This window comes from Phyllostomus hastatus, unplaced genomic scaffold, assembly GCF_019186645.2.
Source record: "Phyllostomus hastatus isolate PE091 unplaced genomic scaffold, TTU_PhHast_1.1 phas_contig_34, whole genome shotgun sequence".
NCBI lineage: Eukaryota > Metazoa > Chordata > Mammalia > Chiroptera > Phyllostomidae > Phyllostomus > Phyllostomus hastatus.
The window spans coordinates 60,856,088-60,872,888 of NW_025333857.1; the positions used below are offsets into that span (position 1 = coordinate 60,856,088).

Here is a 16,801-nt window from a genome sequence, read left to right on the forward strand (position 1 = left end):
ATGCCCGGCCCATCGTAGGAGTGCAATAAATGCTTGCTTTTTTCACCACATCCCCACCATGCTGGATTCCATTCCTAGGGAGAGGTAACAGTGGGGTGGCAGTTGATTTCTTGCAGAGCCTAGACATTGGAGAGAGGGCTGGAGGTAGGGGTAAGGGTGGGGCTGGAGATCAGATTTGTTGAGGGGCTACCACGGTCCACCTGCTGTATGACGCAGCTTGTCCATACCGCATTTGGTCCTCCCAGGCAGTGATGGGCATCCCTCTTTGTTGGAGGGGACTGAGGAGTCGACTTGTCCAGCGTCACCCAGATAGTCAAATGGCTTTGGGCCAGGTTGAGTCTTGTTATTGAAGCCAAGATTTTTTACTGGTGGACCATGTAATTTAATAACCACGTGTGTGTGGCTGCATAATTATTTTTTGAATAATATATTATTGTTTAGCATTTTGGATTTCAGCAATGAAATTAACATAGCCCTAAACAAATTAACTACATTTGCACAAAAAGTTACAGTACCGGTAGGCTCGATACGAGTCAGTGGCCAGTAGGGTGTTAGCAGAATGAATTACTTGAGAACTTGGGGTGTGTTTTAGTCAGGTTTATGTTCTTGTTATTGGAACTTACTTATCTTGACTCCAGGTTTATGTTCTTGTTATTGGAACTTATTTCCAAAAATGTGTATCCTCACTCTACCAAACTTTGGACAAAGTTAGACCACAGAAATCATAAATTGCAGGCAACTCTGAAAGTTCAATTCCAAAAGTGGGAAATGGGGTTCAGTTGCTTTTTTGGTGGGCAGGGTTCACTCTCTGCTTTATTAGTTACTGTTAAAGCTACACTCTGCAAATGGGGCAGATTCTTGAAAATTCACACAGCCTTAGGTTTTGCCCTGTGGAGGCAGCCATAGAAATGCAAACTTAGGCCATCAAAATCGGTGAAGCATTTTTGCCAAGTGGCACCGAGGCTCTTGAGCTTGGGGTGGTCCTGCAGAGTGGAGCGACAGGTCTCTAGGGACCCTCTGCTCAGTCTTCCTGTCAGTTTGAGTCTCCCTCTTGTGCTCCTTGAGCAAACTAAGAAACTTCTTGTAATGCTGTGGCTATCGGCTCAGAGCGCTCGGAAGCCCTGCCTTGTCCTGAGAAGCGCTGTCTTGAGGATGGTTCCTAGGAGGGTCCGACTTGTTCACTTTGTGAAGCCCTCAACGACAGAGGCCTTGGTCTGAGCAAGCCACTCGGGAAGTTTCCACAACCATATCGTCTGTCTGGCTCTGCCAGCAGAAGGGAAACATCCTCTCCCTTGGCTTCGGCTTCCTCTGGGTTCCCTGCAGCACATGACGATGGTAGAGAATGTCAGTATACTCCAAAGCCACCCGGATCACTCCCGCCTGCCCGCCTGCAGTGAACTTGGCTGCGGTGTGTGTCCTCGGCTCTCCCCTTCGCCACTGCTGCAGGGAGCGGGGCCGTGCCCTGCACCCCTTTTGTCTCCACAGGGCCTGAAAATCCCTTCTACACTCGTCTGTGCGTGCTCCATCTGTGGCCCAAGAGCTCATCTTTTCCATTGTTTCCCCAGACTTTCTGTGCCCGACTGTGCATGGTGCCACGCGGGGCACCTCTGTGTGTCTCTGTGCTTTAATCTCCCACACAACCCTTCATGGTCAGTGTTCTCATCCCCGGCTGACACCCGAGGGCAGGGTGCTGCAGGCAGGTTAGGAGCTTGGCAGTGGTTCATGCACCTAGTTTATCGTCCCAGTACCTTGAGAGGGCCTGGACTGTGTAGTGAGGGGTCTTCTTTGTGGGGCAGGAGGCAGGGGGCAGTGGGCAGTGAGGGACCAGGGCTGGGTCCTTACCCTTGAGTGTGTGGGCAGAGCTGACTGTGCCTTACAAACCTCGGTCTGCCAACAGCTAGACTAGTGGGTGGAGCATGGAGGGGAGGAAGCCAGGTGTAACGCTAGGACCGGGGAAGAGGCGCAGTGGAAGGATGGCAGCTGGACAGCTCTGGGCAGCATTTGTCAGTGTGGGCAGGATGTTGGAGGGGAAGTGGTCCTGTTGGGTAGGACCTTTCATTCCGGGAGAAAGGGGCCAGTGGAGCTGCACGAGAAAGGGATGGCAGCCGAGGCCCAGCCTCCGCAGGAAAGGACAATGGTGGCAGAGGGCCTGTATTTATTCTCTGCTTGTCCATCATCCAGCATGAGGACCAGCTTAGGGACTGCCTCCCTCTTCACTGATTGAATTGCCTGTCCTCTGGGGTCTGCTTTGGACCTGCAGGTGCCCTGGAAGATGCAGAGCAGTGGGCATGTGTGCCTCTATGGCCTCTCCCCTTCGCTACCTGCCGGTGAGCAGATTCTTCCTGGGCTAGAATCCCTGAGTCTGCAGGGTCCTGACAGTCACGTGAGGGGAAGTGTGGGGAGGTGGGTCTTCAGAAAGCAGTGCACCTTGCTTGCGGATCCGAATCGCGCCACTGCCAGACCCACTGGAAAACGAGGGCTGTGCTTTCATTTAAGACGCTGTTAACAATATTTCTTCTCAGTGACCGGGGCCAGCCTTCCGTGTACCAGGACACCTGCAAAAGAAATTTCTAGCTCTCCCCAGAGGGCCCCGCCTGCTAACCATCAGAGTTGGTGATTTGACAGCATCGCTCATGACTCCTGATTTTCTCTATTTTAGGCTTACATTAACCAGGGAATTAACTCTTAATATTTAAATCTTCATGCTGTCTTGCTGAACTGCAGTATTACCCAGCGCTGTGGCTGACTGACACCATACACTGAAGACAATTAAGTGCTTAGGAATTTTCTCAAACTAATGGTAAATTTATGCGTTGTAGGTTATTTTGAATTTCTAGACTGTTAAGAGTTGTTTAATAGGTTAATAGTTTTAATCTATTAATCTAATCTTTTCTACTTGACTATTTATTAAAATATATCAGTGATACATGACAGTAATGGAAGTGCAGATAATTCCGAGGGTTATTAAGGGCCGGGTGGCGGCGTGAAGATTTGAAACACGGGTGGAATAGTAAATACAGATGCAGGCCTCCTCGCCGGGGTTTGTGGAAATGCGGGTTTTGTTGTAAGTTCCCTCTTGGGGTCCTTACAGGCCAGTGGATGTTGCAACCTTTTTCTCCACTACGCTTTCTGTCCTTGCAGCTAAACACAGGAGGCTCTTTCCAGCCAAAGGACATGTGCGAGCATGGCCACCGTTGTACAGCACGTGAAGGAGAGCTGGAGGTCAGCGGGGAACCTGGAGCCCAAGTGCTTTTCTCTGTGGTGGAGATGGAGCCCCTTGGTTTAAGCCCCTAGCGCGTGCCCCGTTCTGTCAGGGTGCTGAGGTTACTGTAGGAGGCAAGGGAATTTGCTCCCTATCTCTTGGAGCTTCTGCTCGTATGATCACTCATATTTGTTCATTCATTCAACAGGTGGTTTTTGTTCTTTTTCTCTTCCCTTGAGAAGAGAAAACAGAAATCATCCAAATGACCCCAGGCCCGAGAGTCAGAGTTGGGCAGACCTGGCTGAATCCCCCTTTTGTCCCTAGAAAGCTGTGCGAGCAGGGAAGAGGCACTCTGCTTCTCTGATCCCAGGATTTCTTATCTGTAATCAGAACTGCCTGCTGTGTCAGGCGTTGTGGAGGACAGTGAGAGAGGCAGCGGGGGAACACGTGCAGCCCCGTGCCTGGGACGGCAGAGCCGTTCAGTAGGCCTGAGCCGCCCTTTCCTGATTTGCATCCTCTGCATCATCACCACCAGCCCCTCTCACCCGTGAGTCGCTTTCTGTTTGTGTCATTCAGGAGGCATTAGATCGCGCCAGCCAGGGGCCAGGCACAGGGATACAAAAAGCAGGGGGTGGAGCCCTGGCCTCTGGACTCTGGAGGTCTCCCACAGCCGTGTAGAATGAGAGGGGAGACAGGGGTGGGCAGGAGCCTGTTAGAAGTGGAGGGGGCATTCCTGAAACCACTGGTGTGAGACTCCTGGCCCCCTAAGACCTCAGTCCCCCATCCCGTGCCCTGAGGCCCCAAGCCTGCTAACTGATGACAGAAGGGTAACTCTGCACCCTCGAGAGTTAGCATCGCTTTGCAGTATCCAATCACGGCACGGTACACCTTACACTCACATGCGTTATATGTCAGCATCTCAGTAAACCTGGAGAGAAGAGGAGCTGGTATCGGAGTTGTTAGCTGGCTACTGTATTTCGGCATTGCCGGAAGTAGGAAGAGTGTGTTACACTTGAGGAGGCTTCCATTGAACGGAAATACATGCCTTTGACACTTAAGGAATAAGCGTCACTTACTCAGCTGGCTCCTGGGAAGCATCTCCAACCCAGGTCGCACCGAGGGAAGATGAGTGGGACATGGCTGTCTTCAGTTCTGAGTGTCAGTTGAAGCAGTGAAACCGTGGACAGTTCTTTGGTGGGTGGTGTTGGAGGGCGGCACCCCGAAGGCTGCTCTGGCATTGGCCCTTCCAGGTCACGTGCCTTGCTTGGATCCTTAAAAGAATGAACTGGTGCTCACTGATCACCTCCCACATGTCAGGTGCTGCTGTGGGTGCTGAAATGTGACAGGGAACTGACAAGACGAAGTCCCCATCCTCTTGTAGCTCATGTTCTAGTTGGGGTGACGGACCGTGAAGAGGACGAGAGGTAGCAAGTATGGCAGATAAACGTAGGGTTGGTCAGTACTGAGCAGAGCGCATGCAGCAGAGAAGGGCTGTGGAGTGTCGGAGGCCTCGGACCGGGCAGCCAGGACTTCTCCACTGGCACTCACCGCTTGAGTGAAGCCCTGAAGGACTGGCAGACTCCAGTCTTGGAGGCATCGGGGGAGGGGGAGAAGATCCCAGGCAGAGGACAGAGCAAGTGCAGAGGCCGAGGCAGGAGCTTGCCTGTGTGCTCAGGGAACAGCTCGCAGACCGGGGTAGCCAGTGAGGGGGAATGAGGGGCGGTGGATGCTAGCAGATGAGGTCAGCGGGCACATGGGGCACGTCACAGAGAGCCCTGAGGGTCAGGTGTGGACCTCAGCTGTTACACCAGGTGAGGTGCGGAACCATAATGGATTTTGAGCCAAGAGTGACTCAATTTGGCTTATTTTCACAGCATCACCCTGGCTGCTGTGGGGAACACACGTTTGGGGGTGCTGGCTGGGCCAGGGTAGGAGCAGGGAGACTGCCCGTGAGGTTATTACAAGACAGGAGGACAGAGGGCAGCTGGATGAGAATGGTGACTGCTGGCGGGCGGTAAGGAGGATATAGGTTCTGGACATATTTTAAAGGTGGAGTTTTTACAGGATTTGCTGGTAGGTTCAAGACCAGGGTTATTGCAGGGTCTGGGCTTGAGGACCTGGAGGGACAGAATTGTTAGTAAAGGAAACAGCGAAGACTGCAGTTACCTGCTGGCAGCATCTTAGACTCAGGGGCTGGTGGGAAGAGCCCTTGGGGGGGAGTCAGAAGAACCATTTCCTGACCTGGGGGGAGGGCAGGGCAGCGGCTCAGTTTGGACCTGTGACATGTGGGTGCCTGGTCGGCATCCCGGGGGGCGTGTCAGGCAGGCAGCTGGTGATGTGGGGCTGGAGTCCAGGGGCAGGTCCAAGCTGGAGATGGAGTTTGCGGTTCATCTTCTTATAGTTAATATTCAAAAGCATGAGTCTGGAGGCTATGACTTAGGGCACAGGCAGCAAACACAAGGCTCGTGGGCCGAATCCGGCCTTCCACCTTGTTTTATCTGGCAGCAGCACCGAGCTCTCGCTTAACTGTTAAGGAGTAAGTTACATTTATACAGTCGTAAAATCACATTCGACCCTTTGGAGGCAACCACGAGGCTGATGTGGCCCCCAGTGAAAATGAGTGTGACACCCCTGACTTTCAGGGAGTGAGGGGTAGATAAAAATAGCAGAGGTTCTAGAGCTGATCCTTGGAGCATGTCCGTGTATAGGGGCTGGGCTGGTACAGAGTAATCAGCAGAAGACAGAGAAGGGGCCAGAAGACAAGAGGCCCGTCTGTGAGCAAAGTGGAGGAGAGAGGGGACTTGTCCAAGGAGGGGCTCAGTGAGGACCGAGAAGGAACCGTAGGAGTGAGGAGCATGGAGGTCATAGGAGGCCTTGGGAAGAACAGCTTTGGTGGAATGAGGGAGATGACAACTTCATGGTGCCTAGGAAGCACTGCCAAGGAGAGGTGGGGCCGCCGACTTCTACAAGTAGATAATTATTTGCACTCACATCATTGGTTGGTGGGCAGGTGGGCGGGGTTGGAGGACTGGGTCAGCGGACAGCCCCTGCAGCAGGGTGAGCACGGTCCCTGAAGTCGTGGCTGCTTGTGCATTAATTCATTTAACACCCCATGCATCCATGCGTTCACGGAGAATGTGCTTAAGCACAGCTTGAGGCCAGTTAACCCTCATTCCTAATGAGTGGAGTCTTTAATGAAGTTGTATTCCAGTGGGAGTTAACCGAGTCATTATTTACACAGTGTGATTAGAGATTTTTTTCACCCTACATTATTTCAGGTGGCTGAAGTGCCAGAGTAAACACACAGTAGCCATTGGAGGGAGTGGAGGGGTCCTCAGGCTGACTTTGGGGTGCAGACAGATACGCTGATCCCATCCTGTGCAAAGAGATAGGCGCATCCTGCCGGGTAGAGGTCTGGCCTTGACCGGGGCCTTAGACATCAGAGTCTAGCTCACTCATGCAGGTGAGAAAACTGAGCCAGGCAGGCGCAGAACCACATTGCCAAGTGCTGAGCACTCCTCACAGCGACAGCAACTTGGTAGAACCTGACAGAACGTCAAGCATTAGCACTTTTGGTGGGATGATGTAGAAATTGTGCCTAGAAACAAAGTTGTCTGACTCCTGGGCAGCTGGTGCCACCTCGGACTCTTCCTCCACCATGGCCGGAAGTGGCATTTGTTCTTGGGCCTCAGACCCACCGCTGTGTTATTTAGTTGCATTGCCTCAGGCAGCCTCTCTCCAGGATGGGAGTCGGAAGAATTGTTTCCAGACCACACTCAGAAGCTCGTCACTGGAAGTCGCATGGCCTCGGGCGTGCCGTGCCGTTCCGTTGGCTCACTGCATTGCTCGGGTGCCTGCTGTGCGCCAGGCCTGGTGCACCAGCAAGATGTGGATGTGAAGGGGGCGATTCTGTGCTCCGGTTTCCCACCCTGGGCCACAGGGCTCTTGCGAGTGCCAGATGTGATGGGGTGGGTCCGAGCACTTGGGGAACTGTCTGGTAACATCCAGAGGAAGGGGTTTGTTCCTGAAACCGCCCCAGGCAGGCTCTGTGGCACATTGGACTGGCCAGATGCAGTGACAGGGATGAGGGAGGACGAAGTGAAAGGAAGCGGAGGGTAGCGGAGGGCAGCGGTTTGCAAACTTAGCCACGTTGGAGCCGTTTCTTCAGATTTAGTCTGATGCGTAGTGTATTAGTTTCCTGCTGCTGCTGTAACAAATGACCACACACCGGCGGCTTACAGCAGCAGGGGTTCTTTGGCTTACAGCAGCAGGGGTTCTTTGCGCTCTCATAGTTCTGGAGGCCAGAAGTCTGACATCAAGGTGTTGGCTGGGTCGCACTTCTGGAGGCCTTGGGGAGAATCATTTCTGCCTCTTCCAGCTTCTGGGGGCTGCAGCGTTCCTGGACATCCAGCCACATGACTCTGAGAGCTTTCTGTGGTCATGCTGCTGCCTCTTCCTCCCCTGGATCATCCCCTCTTCTGTCTGTCCAGTCTCTTTCCTGTGTCTCTTGTAAGGACTTGTCCTTGCATTAGGACCCTCCCACGTAGTCCAGAATGATCTCATCTCATAGTCCTTCAATTAATTACATCTGCAAAGAGCCTTTTTTTTTTCAAATAAGGTCTCATTCACAGGTTCTAGGAACTAGGACGTGGGCATGTATTGTGGGGGGCACCATGTACCCCACTATAGGGAGAAAGCCCAAATATGTATGTATCAGGCCAAGCTGCGCATATCAAAGACAGAGTAGGGATCTTGGAGCCCTCCTCAGCACCACCCTCCTCATGCAGGCCTCCTGGGTGCTCTGGGGCCACTGCTGTGGAGCCCCGAGGCCTTTAAGGGACACACTTTGCGAACCACTGCGTCAGTGGAAGGTGGGGGCTCTCGGGGAATTCCTTGGACAAGGACTCACTTGGTCTGGCTTCTGGCCCAGCGTTCTGGCATGAGTAGTAGGCAGCCACCACAGACGCTGTGTACTTGCCGAGAAATATCCTTTTAGTGCCGACTTCAGATTTTATGTTGAAGTGTGATTTGGGTTAAATATAAAATTCATAGCATATCTTGAGCAACTATTTTGTAGTTATCTATATATAAATCTGTTTTACAGAGACACAAATAGAATAGATTGTGGAGTGTCAGCATGTAGATAGATTCCAAGTGCTTTTCCCTAATATACCTAATGATTCGTGCTGAGAATATCCAAGGGCTCCACTGTACATTTAAATGGATATAATTAAAATAATGAGCTCTATTTTAAAAAATGATATATGAAAAAAAATTTTTTTTACAGAAGTTAGAAGGAGCTGCACCACTAACTCAAAGTGATATAAGTACTCCTGCAATTTCACTGTTATTAGGACACCTAATTAAATGCACAGCATCTGAGAAAAGCAACATTTGGGCTTGTAAATCTAAAGCGGGAAGCTGGGGAAGAGAAGTTGCGCGTGTGCCTAGCGCAGCGAGGGTGCCGGGGTGTCCGTCCCCTTTAAGGGAGTGTGTGTTGCGTGCCATCGTGCCTGAGGGTGAGAGGACGGTTCACGCGGCTGCCGGTGTAAAGAGTAAGAGTCTCCTGTGCAAAGCAGAGGGGATGTTCAGAGAGGAGTCAGCTCCATCTCCAGTGAGCAGGGCAGGCTCCCTGGAGGTAGAGGATGTCATCCTCTTCATGACAGCTGCCAGCATGGACACCGACTCTGTGCCAGCCTTCTGGCTCATCGCCTGCTTCCGCCCCGGTGAGGGTCATGCTCTCCCTCGAACAGACAAGGACACCGAGGCTCAGAGAAGGGAGTCTTCTGCCCGAGGTCACAGGGTGTGCGGGTGCCCAGCCTTTCTGACTTCTGGTAGCTCCTCCCTCTGACCAGGACATCAGGGTGCTAATGCAGGCCTTGAGAGCAGGAAGGGGCCCCAGGTCTGTTCTGGTGGCGTGATCAAGTGCTCCCAGGACTCGGGCTGAGCTTCAGAACACGGGCAGTAGAGAAAGGGCTGAGGGTGTTTGGGTGAGGGCCTAAACTGTCCCCTCGCCTCCCCTCCCCTTCCCTTCCCCACGGGCAGGTTGGATACCTGCTCTGGTGGGCTTCTTTGCTGGGTCTGGGAAGCACTGTACTTGGAGCAGCCAGGGTCGGGACCGGTGAGGGCCAAGCCACGGATAGTCCTCAGTGGCCTGCCCAGCACCCCTACCCACTCCAGCCCTGTGGGCTGTGTTCCTCAGGGCCAGACTGGCACTGAGGGTCAGACAGGACCCTGCCGTCCATCTCCGTGCCTAGTGAGCCTCAGAGCAGGCAGGACTGGCTGACCCTTAGCACCCATGGGGTCGCACCTAGGGAATGGGAATTTCAGCCTCTTCTGCACCAGTTTCCACCAGCACGATCATCTGTGTGAGTCGATTTAGACAAGGTGTTAAGTTTACATTTTTGCAGGTGATCCTCACAGGGCCTTTTGAGGAGGTGTGGGGGTCGCCACTTCATGGATACGGAAACAGGCTCAGAGAGGGCCAGGGCCTCGCTCAGCGACACCAACCAGGAAGTGATAGAGTTAGGGTTTGAACTCCCACCAGCCCACCTCCCCAGCCCCTGCGCTGGAGCCTGTGCCACGTGAGCCCCTTCCCTTGCATCCTGGGCACACTCCCCTGTCCCACCCCTACAAGACAGCAGATACCCATAGTACATTTCCCCTGGGGCCACTATCCTAGGGCCCATGCAGACATTGCCTTGTCGTCTGCCTCACAGCACTGAGGAGGAGGTGCTGTGTCTACCCATTGTATGGGCGTGAAGACTGAGGCTGGGGTGGGGGCGTGTGAGGTCACTGATGCAGTAACCCACCACTCCAGCAGGGCAGTGCTGCTGAGATTTGGCCCTGGGATGATCTGACTTCAAACACTGGCGCTCTTTCCCCCTCAGGTCGTCACATCGCATCCCCACCAGGCTGTCGGCCAGCCTCCGCTCCGGCACCCTCCGTGCCAGGGAGCTCCCTGCCCCCAGCCTGTCCCCTCCTGTCGCTGTCGCTGGCAGGGGTGTTCGCCCTCCATCAAGCCATAGCTGTCCCGTGTCACTTCTCAGACCTGTTGGTCCCAGTGATGCCCTGGGACCTCTCTGAACTCAAAGGCTTTTTTTCTGAGGTGGGGTAGACATGACCCTCTTCCAGGGGGGGCACCGGACCGTAGTAGGGAGCCTCCGGTGGGCGAGGGCTTGTAGAGTCAACAGCAGCCAGAAAAACCAGGAGCCCTCTGTCCTCCTGGACAACCCACTGTTAGTGCCTTGGTCCTAACTCTGCTCTGGACGCCGGAGGGCGAGAATGGGCGACGTGGCGTGCAGGTGGGCAGGCCTCCCTCTGACAGCTGCTCTGCTGGGCTGGGTACGTCGCAGCTGAGAGCCAGAATGCTTGCATTAGTCTGGGTCCCACTTCTTCGTACCCATGTGACTTTGGACAAGTTCTTTCACGTTGTGCCTCAGTTTCCTCATCTGTAAAATGGAGATCACACCAGGACTTACCTCTCAGGGCGGTTCCAGAGGATGAGAGGAGTCAGCGTGTTAGATCAGTGCCTGGCACACACGGAATTCTCTTGGTGTGTTTCTCAAATAAGTAAAAGCAATGAATGCTGAGGTGATTGGCTCACCTGGTTTTATGTTTCCCACCGAGGAGAAGGGCATGCGGTCAGACGGGGTCGGCCCTGATGTGGTGAGCACACGAGGAGGGGGCGTCACCGGGCCCACCAGGGCCGAAGATGTTCTAACAGTTTCCATTGTTAGTAGCAGCAACGGCGGCTGTGCCTGGAGAGCAGTTACAGGCCAGGCACTGCGCTGAGTGCCTTTCGGGCGTCAGTTGATTGAAATCCATGTGCAAACCCTGTTAGCCCCATGTTGCAGGTGTGAACACAGGAACTCCCAGGATAGGTAGCTGCCTCAAGTCACAGGGCAGGGGAGGGGCTGGCTCGCTGGCACTGCCTCTGGCTGGTGTCCTGTCCACCTCCCTTTCCATTTTTGCCCCGTTCGCCTGCGTCCTGGCCTCCTGGACCAGTGAGCTCAGGCTGCCCTACAAAATACCACGGATGGGGTGCTTTGCTCCAGGTCTGCAGGCTGGGCGTCGGAGATCAGGGTGCCAGCAGGCCCGGGTTCTTGTGCCGCCGTCTTCTGAGCTTGCAGACAGCCTCCTCTCTGAGTCCTCACACGGTGCGGACGGAGTCAGAGAAGGATCTCTCTCTTCCTCTTCCCCGAAGGCCACAGTCCTATCAGGTTAGGGCCCCACCCGTAGGACCTGTTTAACCTTGATTACCTCCTGAAGACCCTCTCTCCAGGGACAGTCCCATTGGGGATTGGGACTTCACCAGATAAGCCAGAGGGGTTGAAGACATAATTTAGTCCAGAACACCTCCCTGGTGGCCTTTCCTGTCTCTCTCTCTCTCTCTCTCTGCTCAGTTTCTCCACCCCGGGAGAGGGCTGAGGGCTGGAAGGGACAGCAGACCTGATAAAACCCATGCAGTCGTGCTAGATGGGGCTGGAGCCCAGAGAGGGAAAGGGCCTTGTCTAAAGTCACACAGCCAGTCTGCTGTGGATCCAGGATCAGACCCTGGGCCCCTGCCTCCCAGTCGGTGTGCCAGTGAGTCGCCCGAGCATATGCCTCGAGTCTGGGCCTGAAGGTAACTGTGCAGACGCTTCTCTGGAGCGGTGAGGGAGGCTGGGCACGGCCAGGGCAACCGCCCCGGGCTGGAGTGTGACTTGATTTCCCAGGTTGTGCACACCTTGCCTTCCCCACCTCAGACACAGGAGCGATGGTGGCAGTCCCCAGCCGGAGGGCTGAGGGGCCCTTACAACAGCACGTTGAGGAGTTGATGACGGGGACCTGGCTGCATGCCTTGGCTTGCCCTGGACAAGTCACAGCTCTGTGTGTGGCCCTGGGCAAGTCACAGCTCTGCTCAGGCCTCAGTGTCCACATGCCCTGCCCACCTTAGCATGGAGCCATTACCTTGAGGATGTTTTCTGGTGTTTGAAGAGCCACCTAGAGGCCACCGTGTTGAAGGCTGAGTGTTGGCTCCAGGGCATCTCAACCAAGTTAGCCTTTTTGGCTTACAGTTTCCCCATCTGTGAAACTGGAGCTGCGAAGAGCCTGGATGAGATCCCCAGGCCTTCTGCCAGGGAGCGAAGGGAACAGCACCAGCCACTTAAACCACACGTCAAACCACTTAAACCCTCCCGCGCCATGGGCGGGTGGAGGGAGCAGCAGCACCAGCCTCAGCGGGCGCTCGTTGGAAATGTAGAACCTCAGGCCAAACCCCAGACCTGCCGGATCTGAATCTGCATTTGACCAAGACTCTCAGCTGATTTACATGCACAAGAAGTGATTTCAGTCAGCCAGAGCTGCCCTTTTTGGGCTCTTCCAACCCCAGTGGCAGGAGTTACTGGGCACGTTGGACCTCTTCGGCCCAGCTTCTCCAGCCGTAAAATGGGGGGAGCCAGAGCCCCAGACTTTCCAGGGAGAACCCCCCAGGGCAGCCACGGGCCATGTGCTTCAAGGAGAGGTTCATGTGAGAAGGGGGTCTGTAGCTAAAGATTTTGCAGCCCCCTGGGCTGGTGGGCTCCCAGGTAGGGTCTGCGGGTGGGTATGGCGTCCGACCGAGCAGACTCTCCTCTCTTCCAGGGAGCGCTTGAAGCGCAGCCAGAAGAGCACCAAGGTGGAGGGGCCAGAGCCCGTGCCGGCCGAGGGCTCGCTGAGCGCCGAGCAGGGGACGATGACGGAGGTGAAGGTGAAGACGGAGGTGCCCGACGACTACATCCAGGAGGTGATCTGGCAGGGCGAGGCCAAGGAGGAGAAGAAGGCCGTCAGCAAGGATGGGACGGGCGACGTGCCTGCCGAGATCTGCGTGGTGATCGGCGGCGTCCGCAACCAGCAGACCCTCGGTGAGTGAGTGCCCATCTGAGAGGGTCAGGGCGGGAACCAGAGTGCCCGGGAGAAGAGGCCTGGGATCTCTGCCCCTCCCTGGCTGAGAGCCTTCTGTGGCTGCCCTCTGCTACCCTCGGGGCAAGAATGGGGCGCCTTAGACTTACCTTTGCCTGCACAGCTCTGGTCTGGAACTCTTCTCTTTCCACCTCATGTGGCAAAACCCTCCTTATCCTCTGAGACTTTGTTGAGTCAAATGCCTAGAACTCTCTGCAGACTGGTGAGTCCCTCGTGCTGTGCAGCTCCCGTGCCCCAGGCGGGCCTAGCACAGCCCGTATAGCCTGGTGTCCTGCTAGCCTGTCTGTATGTCTTCCTCCTCTGCCTGACTGGAGACTCCTGGGGACATCCCCCAGCGCAGGTCCAGCTCAGAGCAGATGCTGATTCAGGGTCTAATTGGAGACAGACTGTGCCTTCCCCTTGTCTTCTGATCTGAGCCAGGCTCCGAGGAGCTCTGTGGCCATGCGCTTCTTAGGAATCGTCTCTCTCCTCACTTTCCAGCATGAGCCCGGGGATCCCCCTCAGGGGCTGCCTGCACTCCTGCCAGGCTCACCGAGGCCCGGCAGATATGTTTATTTAGCGTAGGAGCGACGAGCCAGACTGGCAGGTGGTGGGGATCGTGTCCAGCTGGAGCGCCCGCGCCTGGCATGCAGCGGGGGTCTCTCCTCAGCTGCGGCTGACTGTAACTAGTGACTGGAAGCCGTGTGGCCAGCTCTCTGGACATACCACATGCCAGAAATGAGAATTTTCACGTGAATTCTTTTGGCTCCAAATGTTGGCAACTAATTCGGCTTTTGAAATACGCCAAACCAAGCATGCCTGGGGGGCGGAGTCACTCCACGGGCCTGACGTTTGCAAACCCTGGACTGTAAGGTCAAGTCCATGTGCCTCAGCCTGGCATCGAGGCCTCGCCTAGTCTGGGTCCCAGTGCCTGCCGACTCGTGTTCCATGTTAAGTGTGTTCTTAGAAGTGCCACCATCGCCCTTCCCTGCCTGTCTTTCCTGGGCCAGCTCTAACTCAGTGCTGACGCTGAGGCTCGCGCCCCACATGTGGTACGCAGGGACCAACGGGGGAGTTCCCCTCCATCTGTTTCCCCAAGTGTAGACTCAAGTCCTGCTGCGCTTCCATTCCCACCTCTGGGAATCAGCCTCGAGATCCCTCTGCTACTTGTTCTTTCGCTGGGTTTGGCCACCATCAGCCCCACCTGGGTCATGGGGGCGTCCCACTAACCACCACGCCTTTGTGCCTTCCTGCCCTCACCTGCTCCCTTCTGGTTGCCAGGGGCCTTGGCCGAAACAGGACACTGAACGTGTCATGCCCTGATTATAAACTTGGGATTCCCCCACTGTGTCTAGGGTTAAGGCCCCTAGACACAGAATGAAGAACCTCTGTAATCTGAGCCTTTTAACCTCATTTCTTCGTTCTGATCTTCCCAGACCTTTTATTCCAGCACAGTCTGTTCTTCTGCAGCATTTCCTGCCCTTTGCCTTCACTGTTCCCTCTCCCTGGAATGCCTTTGGCCGTTTCCGCATGCCCTAGTCCAACCCAGCCTTCAAGGCCAACTTCATTGCCACCTCCTCCCAGAGGTCTTCCTTGATCTCTTCTGGTCAGAAGTGGTCTGTTTGAACCGTCTCTCACTTGGGCACTTTGCATTATCTGCTTTAGATTAGAGGTGCTCTGTCCACGCTTGCCTCTGCCATGAGGTTGGGAGCTCCTGGAGCCTGGAGCTGCGGGACCTGTCGGACCCATGTCCCTCTGCTCTCGGCTCCCACCCCACAATACCTAGCAAGGCACCGACTTCTAGGAAGCAGTGTTGACATTGGTGCTCTAACTGTCCCAGTGGGGCTAGGTTATGCCACAGTAACAAAGACCCTAAAAATACAAAGGGATTGTGGTAGCTGGAAACCACCAAAGTTTATTTCTTAGTCACACTGCATGTCCCTTGTGGGCCCTTCAGGAGCTCCACTCTGCTCTGGACCCAGGTGAAAGCAGCCATTGTATGGAATGGTGCCACCGCGTGACCAAGGGAGGAAAGCTCTGGAAGGATTCACACTGGCAAACAACCTGCTGTGGCCCAGAAGTGAGAGGTGCTCGTTCCGTGCAATCATTGGCCAAAACTAGTCACATGGCCCACCCTGCCTCAAGGAGGCTGGGAAATGCCATGTTAGCCTGTGACAGAAGGGAAATGAACCAGAAATATTTGGGGGAGAGTGTGAGTGACTTCGCCCAGTGCCCTGTGAGAAAAGACTCTTCCAGGGGCTTGTATCCGGCCTCTGTCTATCAGTATTCACTCCCCACGGCCAAGGACTTTTAGCCACTAGATGTGTTACTTAACTAAGGGGAAGGCATCCCAGCTCATGTTGGGAGGTGGGCATTTTTTTTAAAGACTCATTGGACCCCGTATGCCCTTTACCAGGAAAGGTGCAGTAGGGTAGTGGAATTTGAATCTTGGGGTGGAGCTGGCAGGCTGGACTCGGCGGGGAAAGTCTGGAGCAGCCATGCTAGGGAAATGTGGGCACCCCTCCCTGAGCCAGCTGCCTGCACAGTGGGAGGCCCTGGGGGCCCTTGGCCCTTCGCCAGCCAGCATGCTGGCAGCCAGCTCAGCTGGTGCACAGCAGCAGGGTCCCTGGCCTCACTGTGCCTTCATGTCCTCTTCTGCTAAATGAGGCATGCTCCGCGTCCTGGCCACCTGTGGGGTGTGGGAATCCAGAGAGCAGAGGGAGGGAACATTGTTGTGTGAGGAGAAGGAACTCTACTCCTTGGACTGAGAGTGAATCCAGGCTCCGTGACTTATGCTCTTGTACCTTGGGCAAGTTTCTTGACCTCTCTGTGCCTCAGTTTTTACTACGGCAGATTCACTGGGCTTTGTGAGGATTCAGTAAACATAACATATATAAAGCACTCAACACTATGTTTAGTAAATGTGCTCATTAGTAAATTGTTAGTACTAGTACTAGTAGTAATAGCATAAAATAACCTCTTCAAGGGGAAAGAGTGGTAATATTTCTGCTTCCCCCCCTCCCCCAAGTTTAAGAAATAAGCCAGTGTGATACAGAGGGGAAAAATGGGATGGAGGAGAAACTTGGCCCTGGATGTAGTGTCAGAAGACAGAGATCTAACGGGGCCTCGGTTTTCTCATCTGAGGACTGGGCAGGCGTGTCCCATCCCTGGAGCTCCTCCCAGTACTGCCTCCCTAGAATTCAGGAACTTGGGGTATCTTGTGAAATTTCTGAGTTACCTGCTTTGGGCACATCCTTGTGAAAAGGTGCAACAGCCGCAGTGATGAGTTCGAGGTGGACCCACCACGGGGAGCCCTCACCAGACAGGCCCAGCGCGTGCCCTGCTGGCCGTGGTGGCCGCTCGTCCCGCGTCCACCCAGCCCGACCTTCCTCACGGATGTCGTTTCTGCCAAGGGTCAGGCTCAGAGGGATGTGGGTTGTCTGCAGCACCAGGAAAGAAAAGCATTTAACAACAGAACAAAAAATCAGTGTTAGAATTGAACCTTTTGAATTCATGTAATCACGAGATGGCAAATAGATTTTATCTGGAGGGCCGTGTCCAGGTAGCTGCTGCGGGCTCACAGGAGTGTGTGTTCAGACTCCTAAAGGGGGCACAATCCATTACTGATGTCTGCCACGGCTGTGGAAGTGGGCAGTGGGGCTACTCCTGCTGTCGATT

The 16,801-nt window shown here is 54.6% G+C and overlaps 1 protein-coding gene across 13 annotated transcripts in view; it reads left to right on the forward strand.

Moving 5' to 3' along the window:
- ZNF618 (zinc finger protein 618) overlaps window positions 1–16,801 on the forward strand; it is a 164,643-nt gene that overhangs the window by 99,927 nt on the left and 47,915 nt on the right. For all 13 annotated transcript variants that reach the window (XM_045840104.1, XM_045840106.1, XM_045840105.1 and 10 more), the window contains exon 3: window positions 12,827–13,086. In XM_045840104.1, the coding sequence (XP_045696060.1) occupies window positions 12,827–13,086 (260 nt within the window). The remainder of the gene's footprint in view (window positions 1–12,826; window positions 13,087–16,801) is intronic.